Source organism: Thunnus thynnus, chromosome 12 (genome assembly GCF_963924715.1).
Source record: "Thunnus thynnus chromosome 12, fThuThy2.1, whole genome shotgun sequence".
Classification (NCBI taxonomy): Eukaryota; Metazoa; Chordata; class Actinopteri; order Scombriformes; family Scombridae; genus Thunnus; species Thunnus thynnus.
In genome coordinates this window covers 32,974,905-32,991,628 of record NC_089528.1, presented here as the reverse complement: position 1 = coordinate 32,991,628, position 16,724 = coordinate 32,974,905, and the positions used below count along the sequence as shown (strand labels likewise).

Here is a 16,724-nt window from a genome sequence, read left to right as displayed (position 1 = left end):
CAAGAAGGAGATAAACATCACTTCCTTTGTCCACTATTTTGCCTGCTGCTGGGGCTGCTTCACTGAAATTTCGTAGGGGGCGCTATTCAGCCAGTTTGCATCACTGATGGAATATTGTCATGTAGACGTGTTCAGGCCGGGACTCTTATCAAACATGTAAAGTTTGGTGCAGACTGGAGCATTTACAATAAAGTTATAACAACTTCGGTGAAACATCAAATCTCAACGGTGTGAGGATGAGAATTTTGTGCAGGGTGAGACATGTCTGTCTTGCTCACACCTGTGTCATCAAAATCATGCAAGTTTTGGGCCCATTCACTTGAATTTCAATTAGTAAATTGAAAACTCTTGATGAGTTTGTGTGTAAAACAAATTAATTTTCATGAAGTCTATTTTTAGGAAAGTAAAGACTTTTAACCCACATGACCTGGTGACAGTTTGATTGACATGTGTACTGTCAGGTGTGTAGAGACAATAAGTAACTGCAGCTGGACACAGAAAAATACTCATATATTTGAATGGAGAGTGTGAGTGAACCGCTAGGTGCTCGGGCCCTAATAAAGGAAAAACTGCAGTACAGAGCTACAAATTTTAGTGTTGATTTTATTTTTCTGCAGCACTTTATCACTAAACTGTCACTCTCACTCCATTTTTTCCCTTCCCCTCATAGGTCATCCCCATTACTGAATTATAAATATAAGACCTATAATCATTGCAAAATAAATGATAATAACACCAAACTTCATACAAAGTTTGTATATAATGTACTGTATGTATATAGACCTTTCTGCTGTATCCCCCCCCCCCCCCCCCCCTCTCCAATTCTCTCTCTCTCCCTCTCATTGGAGAGGAAAATTTTAGAGTACTCTTCTGGTGAAATATCCTCATAAATCCCATGACTTTGGCCAAATCTTACATTAGAAATCATATTTTAGTAGGACATTTCATGGTGAATCCATTGACACAGGTTTGAAAGTGTTCAGACTTATAGTTTAGACGTCAGAATCCTGTTTGACACAAAGGTCATGCCTCCCCATTGCTTTACATTATAAGGGTGATGGGTGAATTTTTACATTTAATCTAATTTTTCACCACACCTGATGTGCATGCCAAATTTGATACGTTTACAGGGTCAAATTTAGGGTTTAAGTGACGTAATAATAAAGAAAGAAAGAAAGAAAGAAAGAAAGAAAGAAAGAAAGAAAGACACAAACAAACACAAAATACAAGAGGGTCTTCGCCCTAAATATAATTTTCAGATCTTTTTTTTGTTTTTTAGTCCTGACTTGTAACATAAATACAATGTTACTGATACTTGTGTTTGACTAAAATGTTCAATATTATATTTTAATTTTCTTATTGATTGATATTATATCAATCTGAAAAGCACCTTGAACACATTATTAGTCAGAGCTGTGAGAGCAGGGAGGAGGAGATTAAGGGAGGAGCAAAACTGTCACTGAAGTACAGAAAGACACAAACTTTCACTGTGGTGTTTCATACTAAACAACACACACAGTTTCTTCTTATCTTCAAGATGGTGTCAATGCAATTAAGTCTGTTTTCAACTTTGTTTCTGATCACACTAACAGGTAGGTGACACACTTCATATTTACTTCTATTGATGTTTGATTGAAAACTGAGCATGAAGTTGTATGTATTCATGTTATGAGTCTTTGACAACATGTTATAACAGAGTTATCTCTTCCTTTAGGTGTCAGCTGTCAAGAACTCACTCCAGTCAACAATGAAGAGAACAGTTTAGAAGGCAGCACTGTTACTCTGTCCTACAACTACTCCAAACAAGCTGATGGCACTGATCATTTCTTCTGGTACCGACAATATCCAGGAAAACCACCAGAGTTCATCATCTATCATTTAGGAACTGGAAAGATATTAAATGCTCTAATTTCTGGACTGGAGATTTCAGTGGAGGGAAAACAAATCCATCTGCAGATCTCCTCTGCTGCAGTGACAGACTCTGCTCTGTACTACTGTGCTGTGAGGCCCACAGTGACAGCAAACCCACAGTCTCTGTACAAAAACACAAGCTGACACACTGACAAGCTGCTGGAAGCCTTTTTTCCACACTGTTGTACTGAACTTTTTACCTCCACTAGAGGGCCACATTATCAAGTAGGCGGTGCACTACTTCTGTACTGTGTTCAACCATTCTGTCAATAATAACTGCTGCTGTGAAGAGAACAATTCTCAGACTGAATGTTGAACATCAGATAGTTTCTCCTGTCAGGAGCGTCGCAGTCGTGGGTGTTATGGATGATGTGACATTCGCACTTTCACAGAAAAATAATTCCGTCCCCCCACTTTTTCCTGAGGTAGTCATTGATGAAATGAAACTGAGTTTCCCATACATGAAAAACATATTGGTCAAGTTAGATTAATTGAACAGCCATCCAGCCAAACAGCCATTTGACCAACCCACCAGGCCAGAGAAGAGTAAACAGTTAAAGTACAGTAAAGTTACGTTTGTGCATTCAGCAACCGTGCTTCTGTTACTCGCTGCTGGTTGATGAGAGAATAACAGATCAGAGGTATGAAACAGCTATTTAACTAGTTAGTAATGTAGAATTTTCTTTTGTAACTGTCTTGTTATGCGATGTATCACCTCAGCTAACATCATTGAACATAAATGAAATAGGCTATCCTAAATGTGAGCCAGGTGGCAAATTTGTTTGTAAAGTCACTTCTATTGTAGTTTTAAATAGTCAAAGACAAAGGTGAGCTTTCATATTTAAGATGTGTAACATCTGTCTGTCATAGGGAAATGTGTTGCCTGCCTTATTGTAAAGTCTTAATGACCAAATTAATGTTTGTTAGCATGCTAATCGCTAATCGTGAGTTAAGCTAATCGCTAATTAGCCACCATGCTAGGTGGACTTTAGCAAGAATATGTACAAGTTACCTCTGTGTCCAGAATGTAAACTCACATAGTTTATGCTGTTTTAAGCTAAATGTCAAAGGAATATGTTGCTTTAGACGTCATAGTTTTACTCCTCATGTCAGAGAGTTATGTGTGTTTTACATTTAATATAAGTTAGAATGAGCTATAGTTTGTATTGTGGATTAAAGCTAGACCACAGTAATATTACTATTTATTATTGAGCTTAAAAAGGGTTCAGATGGTTGTAGCTGTGGTCTGTGAGAGCTAGTTGCTCACTCTCTGCACTCACTAGCCTCAAATCACCTGCTTATGTGATTTTCTCCTGTTAGCTTTGAGGAAGACTTCAGATGAAGAGGAACAGATTCTTCCCTGTGGCTGTTGGAGAGGAACTGACACCTGCTGATACAAAACCTCATGGACAACTTTTGGTATTTAATTTCCCAGTTAAAGACAATTAAAGGTCCCCTTTGGATTTTTTTTTTTTTAATTGAAGACAGTTTATGTTGCACTAGTCCCTGGACTCAGAAATGACTCTTTACTGATACTGATTTGTTAGCAGGGTTCAGGTTGTTATGCATCCATATACTATCCATTTCATTTTAATGGTAGTGTAAGTTTCCTTTAATTTCATGTCTATAAGGTGTGTGAGGAAGTAGATAAAGATACTCCGTGATTATCTTAAGTATAATAAGGATAACTATGCTCCAGCACAGCAATTCATACAAATAACTGGATGTAAGTAGTAAACTGCTATGAGACCCTAAATAAATTCTGCTGACTTGTTACACTCATATGGTCTCAATGGTAAGCTGAAGCAGTAGTTACAACTACAGTAGTAGAAAACATTGTTTAAATTCATGGCATTCATTTTGATTTGGCATGTTGAGACTGGAACAGGGCTCGAAGGCGGGGGGTTGCCGTGCTCATGTCCCACCTCTAGAACCCCCACACTTTTAAAAACGCTGCTCCACCCCTGTTTGGGGGCTTCCAACATACTGCAATCATTTTCTTAGCAGCTGTCAGACCTGAAAGCACTATACACTTCTGATGTTTAGAGACCTGAAGCGAGGAAATGATGTTCAAAACCAAAACTGGTATGAAATAAATGCTGTCAGTTTGGAGGCAACATCCTGCCAGAACTGGGCACCAGGCGGACATTCCCATGTGAAGAAATGTGTTGGGAGTCTTTAACAAGAACAAGGTGCACGAGGCATCACTGATAACTTTGATGACATAAAGCTTCAGGGGCGTCAGGTAAATTCTGTGCATATAATTATAATGAATCTGCTGATGGTCGGGATTCTGAGAGTCCAGATTAATGAAATGAAATCTTACTACTGTGTCTGAAAACAATTTCTTTTTGCATTTTCATAAACACGTCTAATGCAGGTCATAGTGAGCTTGATTATCATTTTGTCTACACAGAAGAACTTGACAAGAACGTCCTTTTTCTCCACAGTTTGTGTTCCTGTCATTGTTGATCAGATGTGGTGACAGACCTCATGTTAGCTCCAGGAGACGTTATATGATAGGACACTGAACACTTTGATAGAAACATCTCTTTTATATCTCCAAAACTAAATGAAACGTATTGAGACGATGATGATGATGATGGTGGTGGAATACCAGGGTGGTTCACTGATTAAAGAGACCTTCCTGTTTAAAACAGTTGACAGGTTGAATCTCCTCATGATGAGCTGCTCTGGATAAGAGCGTCAGCTAAACAGCTGAAATGTAAATGTGATGTAAATGTTGAGAGTTCCTCAACAGATGATAAAGAGGAAGGGCCAATGATGTGAAGGCCCAGATCCATCAGAGTATCAATGTTCTTCCTCTCTCTCCTCCCCTCTCACTGCAGACATGAAACACTGGCTGAGAAACATCCTGATTCTGACTCTCTGGCTAGGTAACTCTTTAAAGCTGCTGATTGTTCTCCTTTAATCAATCATCTTTATTGATTCATCTCTTCCTCTGCATGTTCTGTTCTTCCCCAGAGTGTAAAGGACAAGACAGCGTGACCCAGCCAACAGGAGATGTCATTGCTACTGAAGGAGACACAGTTACACTTGCTTGTACATTTAAGACCACTAGAACAGATTCCACTTTGTTCTGGTACAAACAAGAAGTAAACGATTTCCCAAAGTTGTTACTTCAACGCTTCTCTGGAACAGCAGCTAATACTGCAGCCGAAGAGAGGATTGATGCTAAAATCAACGAGACATCAGTTCCTCTGAAGATCCAGAAGCTGCAGCTGTCTGACTCTGCTCTGTACCACTGTGCTCTGCGGCCCACAGTGACAGGAAACACCAAAACTCTGTACAAAAACCTTTGGACCTCTGGTCCAGCACTGCTTTTTCCACACAGTCCTCCTGAACAACAGAACATCTCCTGCTGCTTCCATGACACAGAAATATAACAAACATAATCAGTAACAAGTTTTAGTTCAGGCAAACTGTTCTTTTTCATGCACACAGAAAGACATTTTCTGACATTTTAAATAGTTGGAGCGAGTGTTTGGCCTGAGATAACTGTCAGGAGCTCCAAGTAAATATGATGAGTTTGTCAGAAGGCTGATGGATCTCAGTGTTCAACTCAAACTTAACAGAACTGAAAGCCGTGTTAAACTGTGATGAAGTTCATGATGTCATTGATGGTTCAACAACCTATGAAGGTGATTTCCTGGCCCCGCCCACTGAGGTTCAACTCAACCAATGAGATTATTTCTGTCTGCAGAGCAGAAATGTTTGAGGAAGTAAAATCCCAATCAGCTTGATGCTGAGGAGAAGGGCTGTGCAGCAGAGAGGCTGTTTAGTTTCTTCATTCTACTGCAGTGGAAGAACATTGATCATCTGCTGTCTGTTTGGTTTCAACAACTCCAAAGACATGTTGCTTTACCTCTTTATACTTTTATCTCACTTTATAGGTGAGTGTTAGAACAGAGATGAAAGTCTCATTTTACCTGATGTATTAACCAGATATCTGTTTTTCATAGCTGGATGATTTTGTGGAAGTAAATTCACAAACAGAAAGAACATGTTGGGTTTTTAATGCATTTTAAAATGATGAAAGATGACAGTAAAAGTCAAGAACCTCTGTTGAGTCTCTTAAAATCTCTTGCAGACTAACTGACATGAATGACTCATTTTGCAGCCATGGGTTCCATGAACAGCATAAAGCCAGAAAATACTGAAGAACGTGTTGCAGAGGGAGGAAACATCAACCTGACCTGTAAATATGAGGGTTCTATCAACAATATCCAGTGGTACCGACAATACCAGAGATCCAGACCAGAGTTCCTGCTCTACATCACTGAGGGGGGATTGATTCATCCAACTGTTTCTGATTTCTCAGCTCACATTAACAAAACAGAGAAAGAGAAACGTGTTCATCTGCAGATCTCCTCTGCTGCAGTGTCTGACTCTGCTGTGTACTACTGTGCTCTGCAGCCCACAGTGACAGGAAACACCAAAACTCTGTACAAAAACCTTTGGAGCAAAGACAACAGAATACTCCACAACATCCACTAGAGGGAGTCACACACTGTTAAACTTCAGTGGTTTCTTATCAAACAGTCTAGATTCTTTTCCCTCATGAGACACAGTTGTGATGAAGAGTTTTACAAATGAATGTCATTTGACATATGAGTCTCCTCCTACTGACTGCAGAGGTGGCTGCATGGCAGAGAGCTGTTTGATTCCAGCTGTGAACATCAGACCAAACACAACTCACAAAACCACTCAACACTTATTCAAACTCAACATTCACTTACAGCACATTTCACTTGTGTAACCATGGAAACACTGGCTGTCATTTCACTGTTTTCAGCTCTTGTAGGTACGTATGTTTTTGTCATTGTGTGATATTTTCCAAATGATGGATATTTGACTCTGGAACAGAACTTTAATACAACATGTTTCCTTCACTAGGTAACACCTTGGAAGATGATTTCTATAGAAATCAGTCAAATGAACAGTTGATCAGTTTGTGTCCACAGAGTAACACTGTACAGTTGACATTTTCCACTGTCTTCTCCTCTCAGCCTCATGAACAATGTTAGTCTAATGGCTTCATTTTCTCGACTTTTTCCAGGACTAATAGCTGGAGACACAATCTCTCGTGTAAAAGAACAAGTCAGTGGAAGAGAAGGAGAATCTGTCACACTCACATGTACCTATGAGACAGATTATGATGGTGCTTACCTTTACTGGTACAAACATCATTCTGATCTTCAGGCACCTCAGTTTATACTCTGGAAAGGAGCAGGATCAGTGAGTGATGAACAATATATTCCTGATAAACGATATAAATCCCAAACAACAGATACATCAACTGAGCTGACCATACAGAATCTAACCCTGGCAGACACAGCTCTCTACTACTGTGCTGTAGACACACAGTGATAGAAAGTGTAGAAGAGGCTGTACAAAAACCTGAACACAGATATCTGACTACTCTTCAAAGAGGAGGGAAGTGGTATTCAAACCACAGCTTCATATCAGATGGATTCTGCTAATTCCTGTTTTATCAGAGTCACTGTGGTTACAGCTGCTAATGAAACACTGTGGGAGGATTCACATGAGCAGCAAATCCACATCAATGACAAACCAGCTGGATGATGCTTCAAACACAAGACACCATCAAACATAATAAATGGACACTGAAAACACTGAAAAACAAACTCTTATTAAAAATTCAAGGTATCAGATTAGAATGACATCATATGTAACTGATTTATGGAAATGAATGTTTTGTCTATTAAACAGATTTAAACATGATGTATATAAATGACACTTTAGAGGAGTTTTCCATTCAACACCATGAAACCAAATCACACAGCAGAAGTTCAGCAATGAAACAACTATTTCTGTTAAATAATGTTTGATGAGGGGGACTTGATGGGATTTCTTTCCTCCTCTTAAAAACCAGTGCCGAAGAACTCACTCCAGCTTGGCGTCCACTCTTTCAGTGCTTAATAGACTCCCACACTGTCCCTGCACTGTGGAAAAAACTGTTATCACTCCAGTCCCAAAGAAGTCTTGTCCAGTTGAGAACAATGATTATAGGCCTGTAGCATTAACCTCAATAGTGATGAAATGCTTTGAAATATATATTGTGTCTTTACTGAATAATGAGGTGAACCCAGAGTTAAAATCCTTGCAGGTTTTATAAACAAGGAAGGAGCACTGATGATGTCATCAGCAGTATCACCCACTTAGACTTAGACATTTGGTGCACGTTTACTTTTTATTGATTTTAGCTCAGTTTTTAACACTTTGCAGCCTTATTTATTATGAAATAAACTGAAACAGTTGAATGTCAATCCTTTTATTATTAAATGGTATTTTTCTTTTTTAACTGACAGAGTTCAGTATGTAAAGATAAATGAGGCAATATCTGACCCTGAACACATCAGCACAGGTGTCCCACAAGGATGTGTGAGCTCCCCACTTCCCTTCACGCTGTTGTGGATATTTTGAGCGATGGTCAGCACCTCAGTGGAGAAAAGTGAACATGAGCCTTTGATGTCTTAAAGCCGAAAAAGTTTATTGACATACTTGATCAAGGAGAACTGAAATAGCGAACATCGAAGTCATCTGCAACTCGGATGCTGTCTCTTTCCGTTCTGCCCTCTGAAAGTCTGAGTCTTAGTCTTTAACCCAAGCAGATCAGCCTACAATATGAAAAATTAGTCTCATTGGTTCACTAGTTTCTAAACAAGGAATTACATTTTACCCGTGTCAGTTTAGGTCAGGTTGCATGAAATTTCAGGCCACTGTCAGGAGATTTGTTTTGAATGTCTGACTGCGTCAGTAGAATCTACGTATCCACCTATCTGTGTTGTCTAGGAAACCCTCCTCCGACCTCGGTGACCATGGCGATGCTGATTTACCCTCCATCAGAGAGGTTTCTGCTTTCCCCAAAACATCACAGACAGCTGGAGTCTCAAGGAGAGGAGAATATGTCCCATTCCTGCTTAAGAATTACAGTGTGACCTCAAGGCCCAGGCTTGACCCAATGCAACCCAATTAATAACCCCTGAAGAAGGAAAATTCCATAACACACGCTTTACATGAACGGCTGTGTGAGCAAAACTCCACAAAACTACATTGTAAAATTCTCTGATGACGCCACCATTCTGGGCTTATTACACAGTGATGAAGACACATCACTTTACCACTATGATATCAAACAGTTTGTGGATTAATGTGACGCTCACCATCTTATCTTGAATATAAATAAAACAGAGGAGATGATATTCGATCCAAAGTCAATTGGTGACCATAGTCCAACTATCATTCACAACACACCCAACAAACAGGTTTCCTCATACAAATATCTCGTTGTTCACACTGACAGCTCGCTCACATGGCATGTACATGTTGAAAATCTGCTCCAGGCTACAACAGAGGATGTACTTTGTGAGAAGGCTTATACTCTAAACAGCAAACTAATGTTTTCATTTTTACCAAATGATTTTAGAAAGTTTGGTGACCTGTCAGCACTTTTTAAGTCTAAGCTTGCACATCTTATCCAAACAGACATGAAGATTATAGGTCAAAAAGAACAAAACCATCTTCAGTCTTTATGTGAAAAATCTGTGCTCAGAGAGGCACAGAAAATTCTGAATGATCCAACACACATCCTGAACTTTGAATTTGAAGTGTTGCCTTTCAGGATCCTGCAATGCAGACTGAACCGGTACAAGAACTCATTCATTCCATCCTCCATCAAGATATTAAATAGCTACAAGTAGTGGAGTTTATTCATCGTGCATTCATATTAAATGGCTATAGTCAAAGAAAACTAATATCTTTTTTCCTCTGAGTGATTTATAATTGAATCAAAAAGGCTTCCTTGTAATTACTGAGTAATTAGTACAACTTACACAAGTCTCTCCTGACTGAACTGTTACTGAGGACGAAGTGATGATGTGAAAAAAAAAACTGAAATTATTTTAATGTAAAATCACTTTTTGTATCCAACATGAGTGAAACATGATTTATATGATGGTGACTGCAGCATCAGAGTTTCCAGAGTTAAAGGTAGAGGAAGAGTAACTGAGAGAAGTAAAAATACAGATCTAAGAGGAGACGGAGAGATTCAGGGAGGAGCTAAGCTGTTACTGAACTATAGAAGAGAGACGAACTTCCATATTCAGCAGAGTTCAATACACAAACCACAAACATTACCTTCATTCAACATGCTGGCATTGGACTATTATGTATTTTCTTTACTGTTTCTAGTCATTCTAACAGGTATGAAAGTTTCTGCATGAAAAAAATTCAATTCCACTTTTGTCTGAATGTGATTCCTTGATCGTGACTTTAACATGTTATAACAGAGTTATCTCTTCCTTTAGGTGTCAGCTGTCAAGAACTCACTCCAGTCAACAATGAAGAGTACAGTTTAGAAGGCAGCACTGTTACTCTGTCCTACAAATATACTAAAGGAGCTGCTGATTATTTCTTCTGGTATCGACAATATCCAGGAAAACCACCAGAGTTCCTCATCTCTCACACAGACACAGGGGCTTTACTATCAGATCCAGTATCTAGACTCTCTGTTAATGTGATTAAAGATAAAACCCAAATGGATCTGCAGATCTCCTCTGCTGCAGTGACAGACTCTGCTCTGTACTACTGTGCTGTGAGGCCCACAGTGACAGCAAACCCACAGTCTCTGTACAAAAACACAAGCTGACACACTGACAAGCTGCTGGAAGCCTTTTTTCCACACTGTTGTACTGAACTTTTTACCTCCACTAGAGGGCCACATTATCAAGTAGGCGGTGCACTACTTCTGCACTGTGTTCAACCATTCTGTCAATAATAACTGCTGCTGTGAAGAGAACAATTCTCAGACTGAATGTTGAACATCAGATAGTTTCTCCTGTTGATTTAAACCTTGTTGTAGAGATGGAACATTGGCTGTGGATTATTCTTGCTGCTCTTTTCTTTGGTAAGACAGAAAGCAGAATGTGTTTCCTTTCTCAACAGTTTTTAACACACAACTGAGCTATAAGTGCTTTTAATGTCCATCATAGAGGGAACAGGTAATTTCTGCTGCCATTTATAACTTTTTTTAGAAAACAAGATGTAGTTCAGTCTGACAGACAGCAGTCAGTAAAAAACAGACTATTCTGGACATCTCAGTGTCTGCTAGGTAACTCTTTAAAGCTGCTGATTGTTCTCCTTTAATCAATCATCTTTATTGATTCATCTCTTCCTCTGCATGTTCTGTTCTTCCCCAGAGTGTAAAGGACAAGACAGCGTGACCCAGCCAACAGGAGATGTCATTGCTGCTGAAGGAGACACAGTTACACTTGCTTGTACATTTAAGACCAGTGGAAGTCCCACTTTGTTCTGGTACAAACAAGAAGTAAATGATTTCCCAAAGTTTATGCTAAGAGGTTTAATGTCTGGAACAGCAGCTAATACTGCAGCTGAAGAACGGATTGATGCTAAAATCAACGGAACATCAGTTCCTCTGAAGATCCAGAAGCTGCAGCTGTCTGACTCTGCTGTGTACTACTGTGCTCTGCAGCCCACAGTGACAGGAAACACCAAAACTCTGTACAAAAACCTTTGGAGCAAAGACAACAGAATACTCCACAACATCCACTAGAGGGAGTCACACACTGTTAAACTTCAGTGGTTTCTTATCAAACAGTCTAGATTCTTTTCCCTCATGAGACACAGTTGTGATGAAGAGTTTTACAAATGAATGTCATTTGACATATGAGTCTCCTCCTACTGACTGCAGAGGTGGCTGCAAGGCAGAGAGCTGTTTGATTCCAGCTGTGAACATCAGACCAAACACAACTCACAAAACCACTCAACACTTATTCAAACTCAACATTCACTTACAGCACATTTCACTTGTGTAACCATGGAAACACTGGCTGTCATTTTACTGTTTTCAGCTCTTGTAGGTACGTATGTTTTTGTCATTGTGTGATATTTTCCAAATGATGGATATTTGACTCTGGAACAGAACTTTAATACAACATGTTTCCTTCACTAGGTAACACCTTGGAAGATGATTTCTGTAGAAATCAGTCAAATGAACAGTTGATCAGTTTGTGTCCACAGAGTAACACTGTACAGTTGACATTTTCCACTGTCTTCTCCTCTCAGCCTCATGAACAATGTTAGTCTAATGGCTTCATTTTCTCTACTTTTTCCAGGACTAATAGCTGGAGACACAATCTCCCCTGTAAAAGATGAAGTCAGTGGAAGAGAAGGAGAATCTGTCACACTCACATGTACCTATGATACAACTGAACCTTATATTTACCTTTACTGGTACAAACATCATTCTGACCTTCAGGCACCTCAGTTTATACTCAGGAAAGGAGCAAAATCAGCGAGTGGTGATGAATATATTCCTAATAAACGATATACATCCAAAACATCAGCTACATCAACTGAGCTGACCATACAGAGTCTAACCCTGGCAGACACAGCTCTCTACTACTGTGCTCTGCAGCCCACAGTGATAGAAAGTGTAGAAGAGGCTGTACAAAAACCTGAACACAGATATCTGACTACTCTTCAAAGAGGAGGGAAGTGGTATTCAAACCACAGCTTCATATCAGATGGATTCTGCTAATTCCTGTTTTATCAGAGTCACTGTGGTTACAGCTGCTAATGAAACACTGTGGGAGGATTCACATGAGCAGCAAATCCACATCAATGACAAACCAGCTGGATGATGCTTCAAACACAAGACACCATCAAACATAAAGTGACATAAACTGTGTGTTGAACAAAAACCTGAAGTTACTCGTCGGGTTAAAAAGTGAATGTAATGAAAATATGAGAATGTTTGTTTCATACTGTCAGTTTTTATCATGAGCTGTTTCCATTAGACATTCAACAAGGGTGTCTGCTGCCTCCACTGTTTGAACTACGAGTCAAGTCAAATTAAATAAACTGTTATGTATATAGCACATTTCACACAACAGGCATAAACTCATTGTGCTTAAAAACAAAAGCAAAACATAACAAAAAAAGTAAAGATCATACATGACAATAACCTATAATATTACATTAACATTACATATATAAAATATAAGATAAAACATAAAATAAGGAGATGTTACATATATAAAAACATATAAGACAACATATAAACTTAGAAGGTAAGAAGGTATTGCAATAAGAGAATAGGGTGAGAAGGTATTATTATTATCATTATTAAAAAGAAATAACAATAATAATACTGATTATAAAATGAAGGTTTTACCCTTTAAACTAACTAAAAGCTTGTGAAAAAAGATGTTTTTAGTCTGCTTTTAAAGGAAGACACTGTTGTAACAGACCTGAGTTCATGTGGTAGAGAATTCCAGAGAGTAGGACCATAATGACTGAAGGCACCATGAGCTGAAGTAAGTAAGTAAAACTTTATTTATATAGCACCTTTTTAACACAGGTTACAAAGTGCTTTACAGTGACGTTGGGACACAAAGAAAATAGGACACAAAAACCATGAAAGACACATTCAAGAACACATACAGACATCTCACACATAGGAACACAGCAAGCATACAGTCATCACCCAGAGCACACACTTGAATTTATCAAATGTTATGAGAAAGCCATTTTAAAAAAGGAGGTTTTTAGGTGTTTTTTTTGAAACAGTCAACAGATTAAGCTGATCTGATGGAAGTGGGGAGATTGTTCCAAAGTCTGGGTGACAGGGCAGCAAAAGCACAGTCACCTTTGGTTTTTAGTTTGGCACGTGGTACGGCCAACGGGTTTTGGTTGGAAGACCTAACTGACCGCATGGTAGTATACGGGCTTAGTAGCTCAGATACATAGGCAGGAGCTAAACCGTGTAAGGCCTTGTAAGTGATGAAGAGAATCTTGAAATCAATCCTGAGCTTCACTGGCAGCCGATGCAGTGAGGCTAAAACAGGAGTGATGTTGGATCTGCGGCCAGTCCTAGTTAATAGCCTCGCTGCTGCATTTTGTACAAGCTGAAGACGTGACAGGTCAGCTTGAGAGTTTATTCTTGGTATAGTGAGGAGACCTTTACTTGATGATCTCAGGGGTCTGTCTGCTGTGTATTCAGAGAGCATGTCAATGATGTAGGAGGGAGCTAGACTGTTCATAGCTTTAAAAACAATAAGAAGTATTTTAAAATCAGTTCTTTCTGTTCACAGCTTTTGGTTTTGGTTAATACTCTGGCTGCAGCATTCTGAATAAGCTGGAGTTTATTACACGCTTGCTTTGCCAGTCCAGCAAAGAGTCCATTACAATAATCTAGTTGACTGGAAATTAATGCATGAACCAACTTTTCAGAATCTGACTGTGATAGGAAAGATCTAACTTTGGATATATTTCTAAGATGATAAAAAGCAGTCTTAGAGATATCAGATACGTGCTTCTGAAAGTTAAGATCAGCGTCCAAAATCACACCCAAGTTTTTGACATGCTCACAGGGTTTTACCAACAGGGGAGTTAACAAAGAATGAATCTGGTGCCTCAAAGCCTACAGACCTGCTAAAAGAATCTCTGTTTTGTCCTCATTTAGTTGTCAGAAATTTTTGGCCATCCGATATTTGACATCAGTAAAGCACTGGATGAGATCATTCACTGGGTTAAGGTGGTTGGCAGAAACAGATATGTATAACTGTGTGTCGTCAGCATAGGACTGATATGATATGTTGTATTGTTGAATGATGGACCCAAGTGGGAGCATATACAGATTAAACAGTAGAGGACCAGGAACTGACCCTTGAGGGACTCCATATGGAACGCTGACTTCATCTGATTCAAAGTTACCAACAGAAACAGAGAAAGATCTACCAGTAAGGTAAGAAGAAAACCAGTTAAGAACAGTGCGTCTAAGACCTAAACAGTGTTCAAAGCTCTTAAGAAGAATTTCATGGTCAACTGTATCGAAGGCTGCGCTGAGGTGGAGAAGTACCAGAACATTTACACACTTCAACTCCTCCTTTTATTGAACAACAGCGCCATCAGGTGGACACTGACAACATGATTCACTGATCAAATGAAATCTTTATTTTTTTTATCAAATCTTTTTTAAAATATTTCTTAACAAGAGTACAAACTCTAATAATGTTCAGCCATTGAACATAATGTAACATCTCATTTGGAGTAACAATGAAACATATCACCCCACAGCAGAGCTTCCCCCAACCCTGTCTGCCCCCACATAACAATAAATAAATAATAAATAAATAAACCCAGGACCAGCGGAACAGTTAGTGTGGACTCATTGGATGATCAAGGATGACCACAGTGAGTGTGGATCAATACACAGCAGGCAGCAGAAGATCATGACAGATACAGGAATCACAACAGGCCTTTCAGTGTCTCAGCAGCTGAGAGCCTCATATTCAAATTCACCTCTTTATCCCCGTTTATATCGTTTTTATCATTATAACATCAAGAAAAGAGAGAACCCATTGTCTGATGGTCAGAGTGTTTGGGGGCCTCCAACATACTGCAATCATTTTCTTAGCAGCTGTTAGACCTGAAAGCACTATACACTTCTGATGTTTAGGTTGGTTAGGTTAGTTAACAGGTTGAATGTCCTCATGATGAGCTGCTCTGGATAAGAGCGTCAGCTGAGCAGCTGAAATGTAAATGTGATGTAAATGTTGAGAGTTCCTCAACAGATGATAAAGAGGAAGGGCCAATGATGTGAAGGCCCAGATCCATCAGAGTATCAATGTTCTTCCTCTCTCTCCTCCCCTCTCACTGCAGACATGAAACACTGGCTGAGAAACATCCTGATTCTGACTCTCTGGCTAGGTAACTCTTTAAAGCTGCTGATTGTTCTCCTTTAATCAATCATCTTTATTGATTCATCTCTTCCTCTGCATGTTCTGTTCTTCCCCAGAGTGTAAAGGACAAGACAGCGTGACCCAGCCAACAGGAGATGTCATTGCTGCTGAAGGAGACACAGTTACACTTGCTTGTACATTTGAGACCAGTGACTCAGGTTCTACTTTGTTCTGGTACAAACAAGAAGTAAATGATTCCCCAAAGTTTATGCTGAGACGTTTAATGTCTGGAACAGCAGCTAATACTGCAGCTGAAGAACGGATTGATGCTAAAATCAACGGGACATCAGTTCCTCTGAAGATCCAGAAGCTGCAGCTGTCTGACTCTGCTGTGTACTACTGTGCTCTGCAGCCCACAGTGACAGGAAACACCAAAACTCTGTACAAAAACCTTTGGAGCAAAGACAACAGAATACTCCACAACATCCACTAGAGGGAGTCACACACTGTTAAACTTCAGTGGTTTGAATCTTCACATATTTGACTCAGCCCTACAAAAGACTCATCTGTATCCAACATGTGTGAAACCTGGATTATGATGGTGACTGCAGCATCAGTGTCATTTCCACAGTTGAATCACAGAAGTGTAACAGAAGGGATGAATGGGTCCGACTCTTTCTCTCTTGATAAGGATTCCTGTCTCTCAGCTCAGAGTATCTGCTGATGCAGAGTACTGATCCCATAGCAGTGCTCTCTTTTTCCCACATTCAAATCTGTGCACCCCACTGCTTGAAACTCATTGGAACAACTTCAACATGAGGTCACATGAGGTCATGGATTGCTGATGTGACTGAATGAATATAACTGGTAGTGAAAACACTGAAATGTTATAATGACATGGAAGAAGAGACTGTATTACATGTAGATTGGTCTCATCATGGCAGATACTTGATCTGATGAATCACCTGAGTATTACTGCAGATACTGATGTAGTGTGTCAGTGTTTGTCTGTTCAAGGCTCCATTCTGGGGCCTTTTCTCTTCAACATCTACATGCTGCCACTAG

General features: G+C 39.4%; 1 protein-coding gene across 1 annotated transcript; it reads left to right on the top strand.

Moving 5' to 3' along the window:
* Window positions 1-6,039: 6,039 nt before the first annotated feature.
* Window positions 6,040-11,177, top strand: LOC137194875 (uncharacterized). The gene is made up of 4 exons (XM_067607053.1): window positions 6,040-6,366; window positions 7,028-7,109; window positions 10,263-10,549; window positions 11,154-11,177. Exons 1-4 carry the CDS (start codon window positions 6,055-6,057, stop codon window positions 11,175-11,177), a joined length of 705 nt encoding a protein of 234 aa, XP_067463154.1. The 5' UTR covers window positions 6,040-6,054.
* Window positions 11,178-16,724: the final 5,547 nt, after the last annotated feature.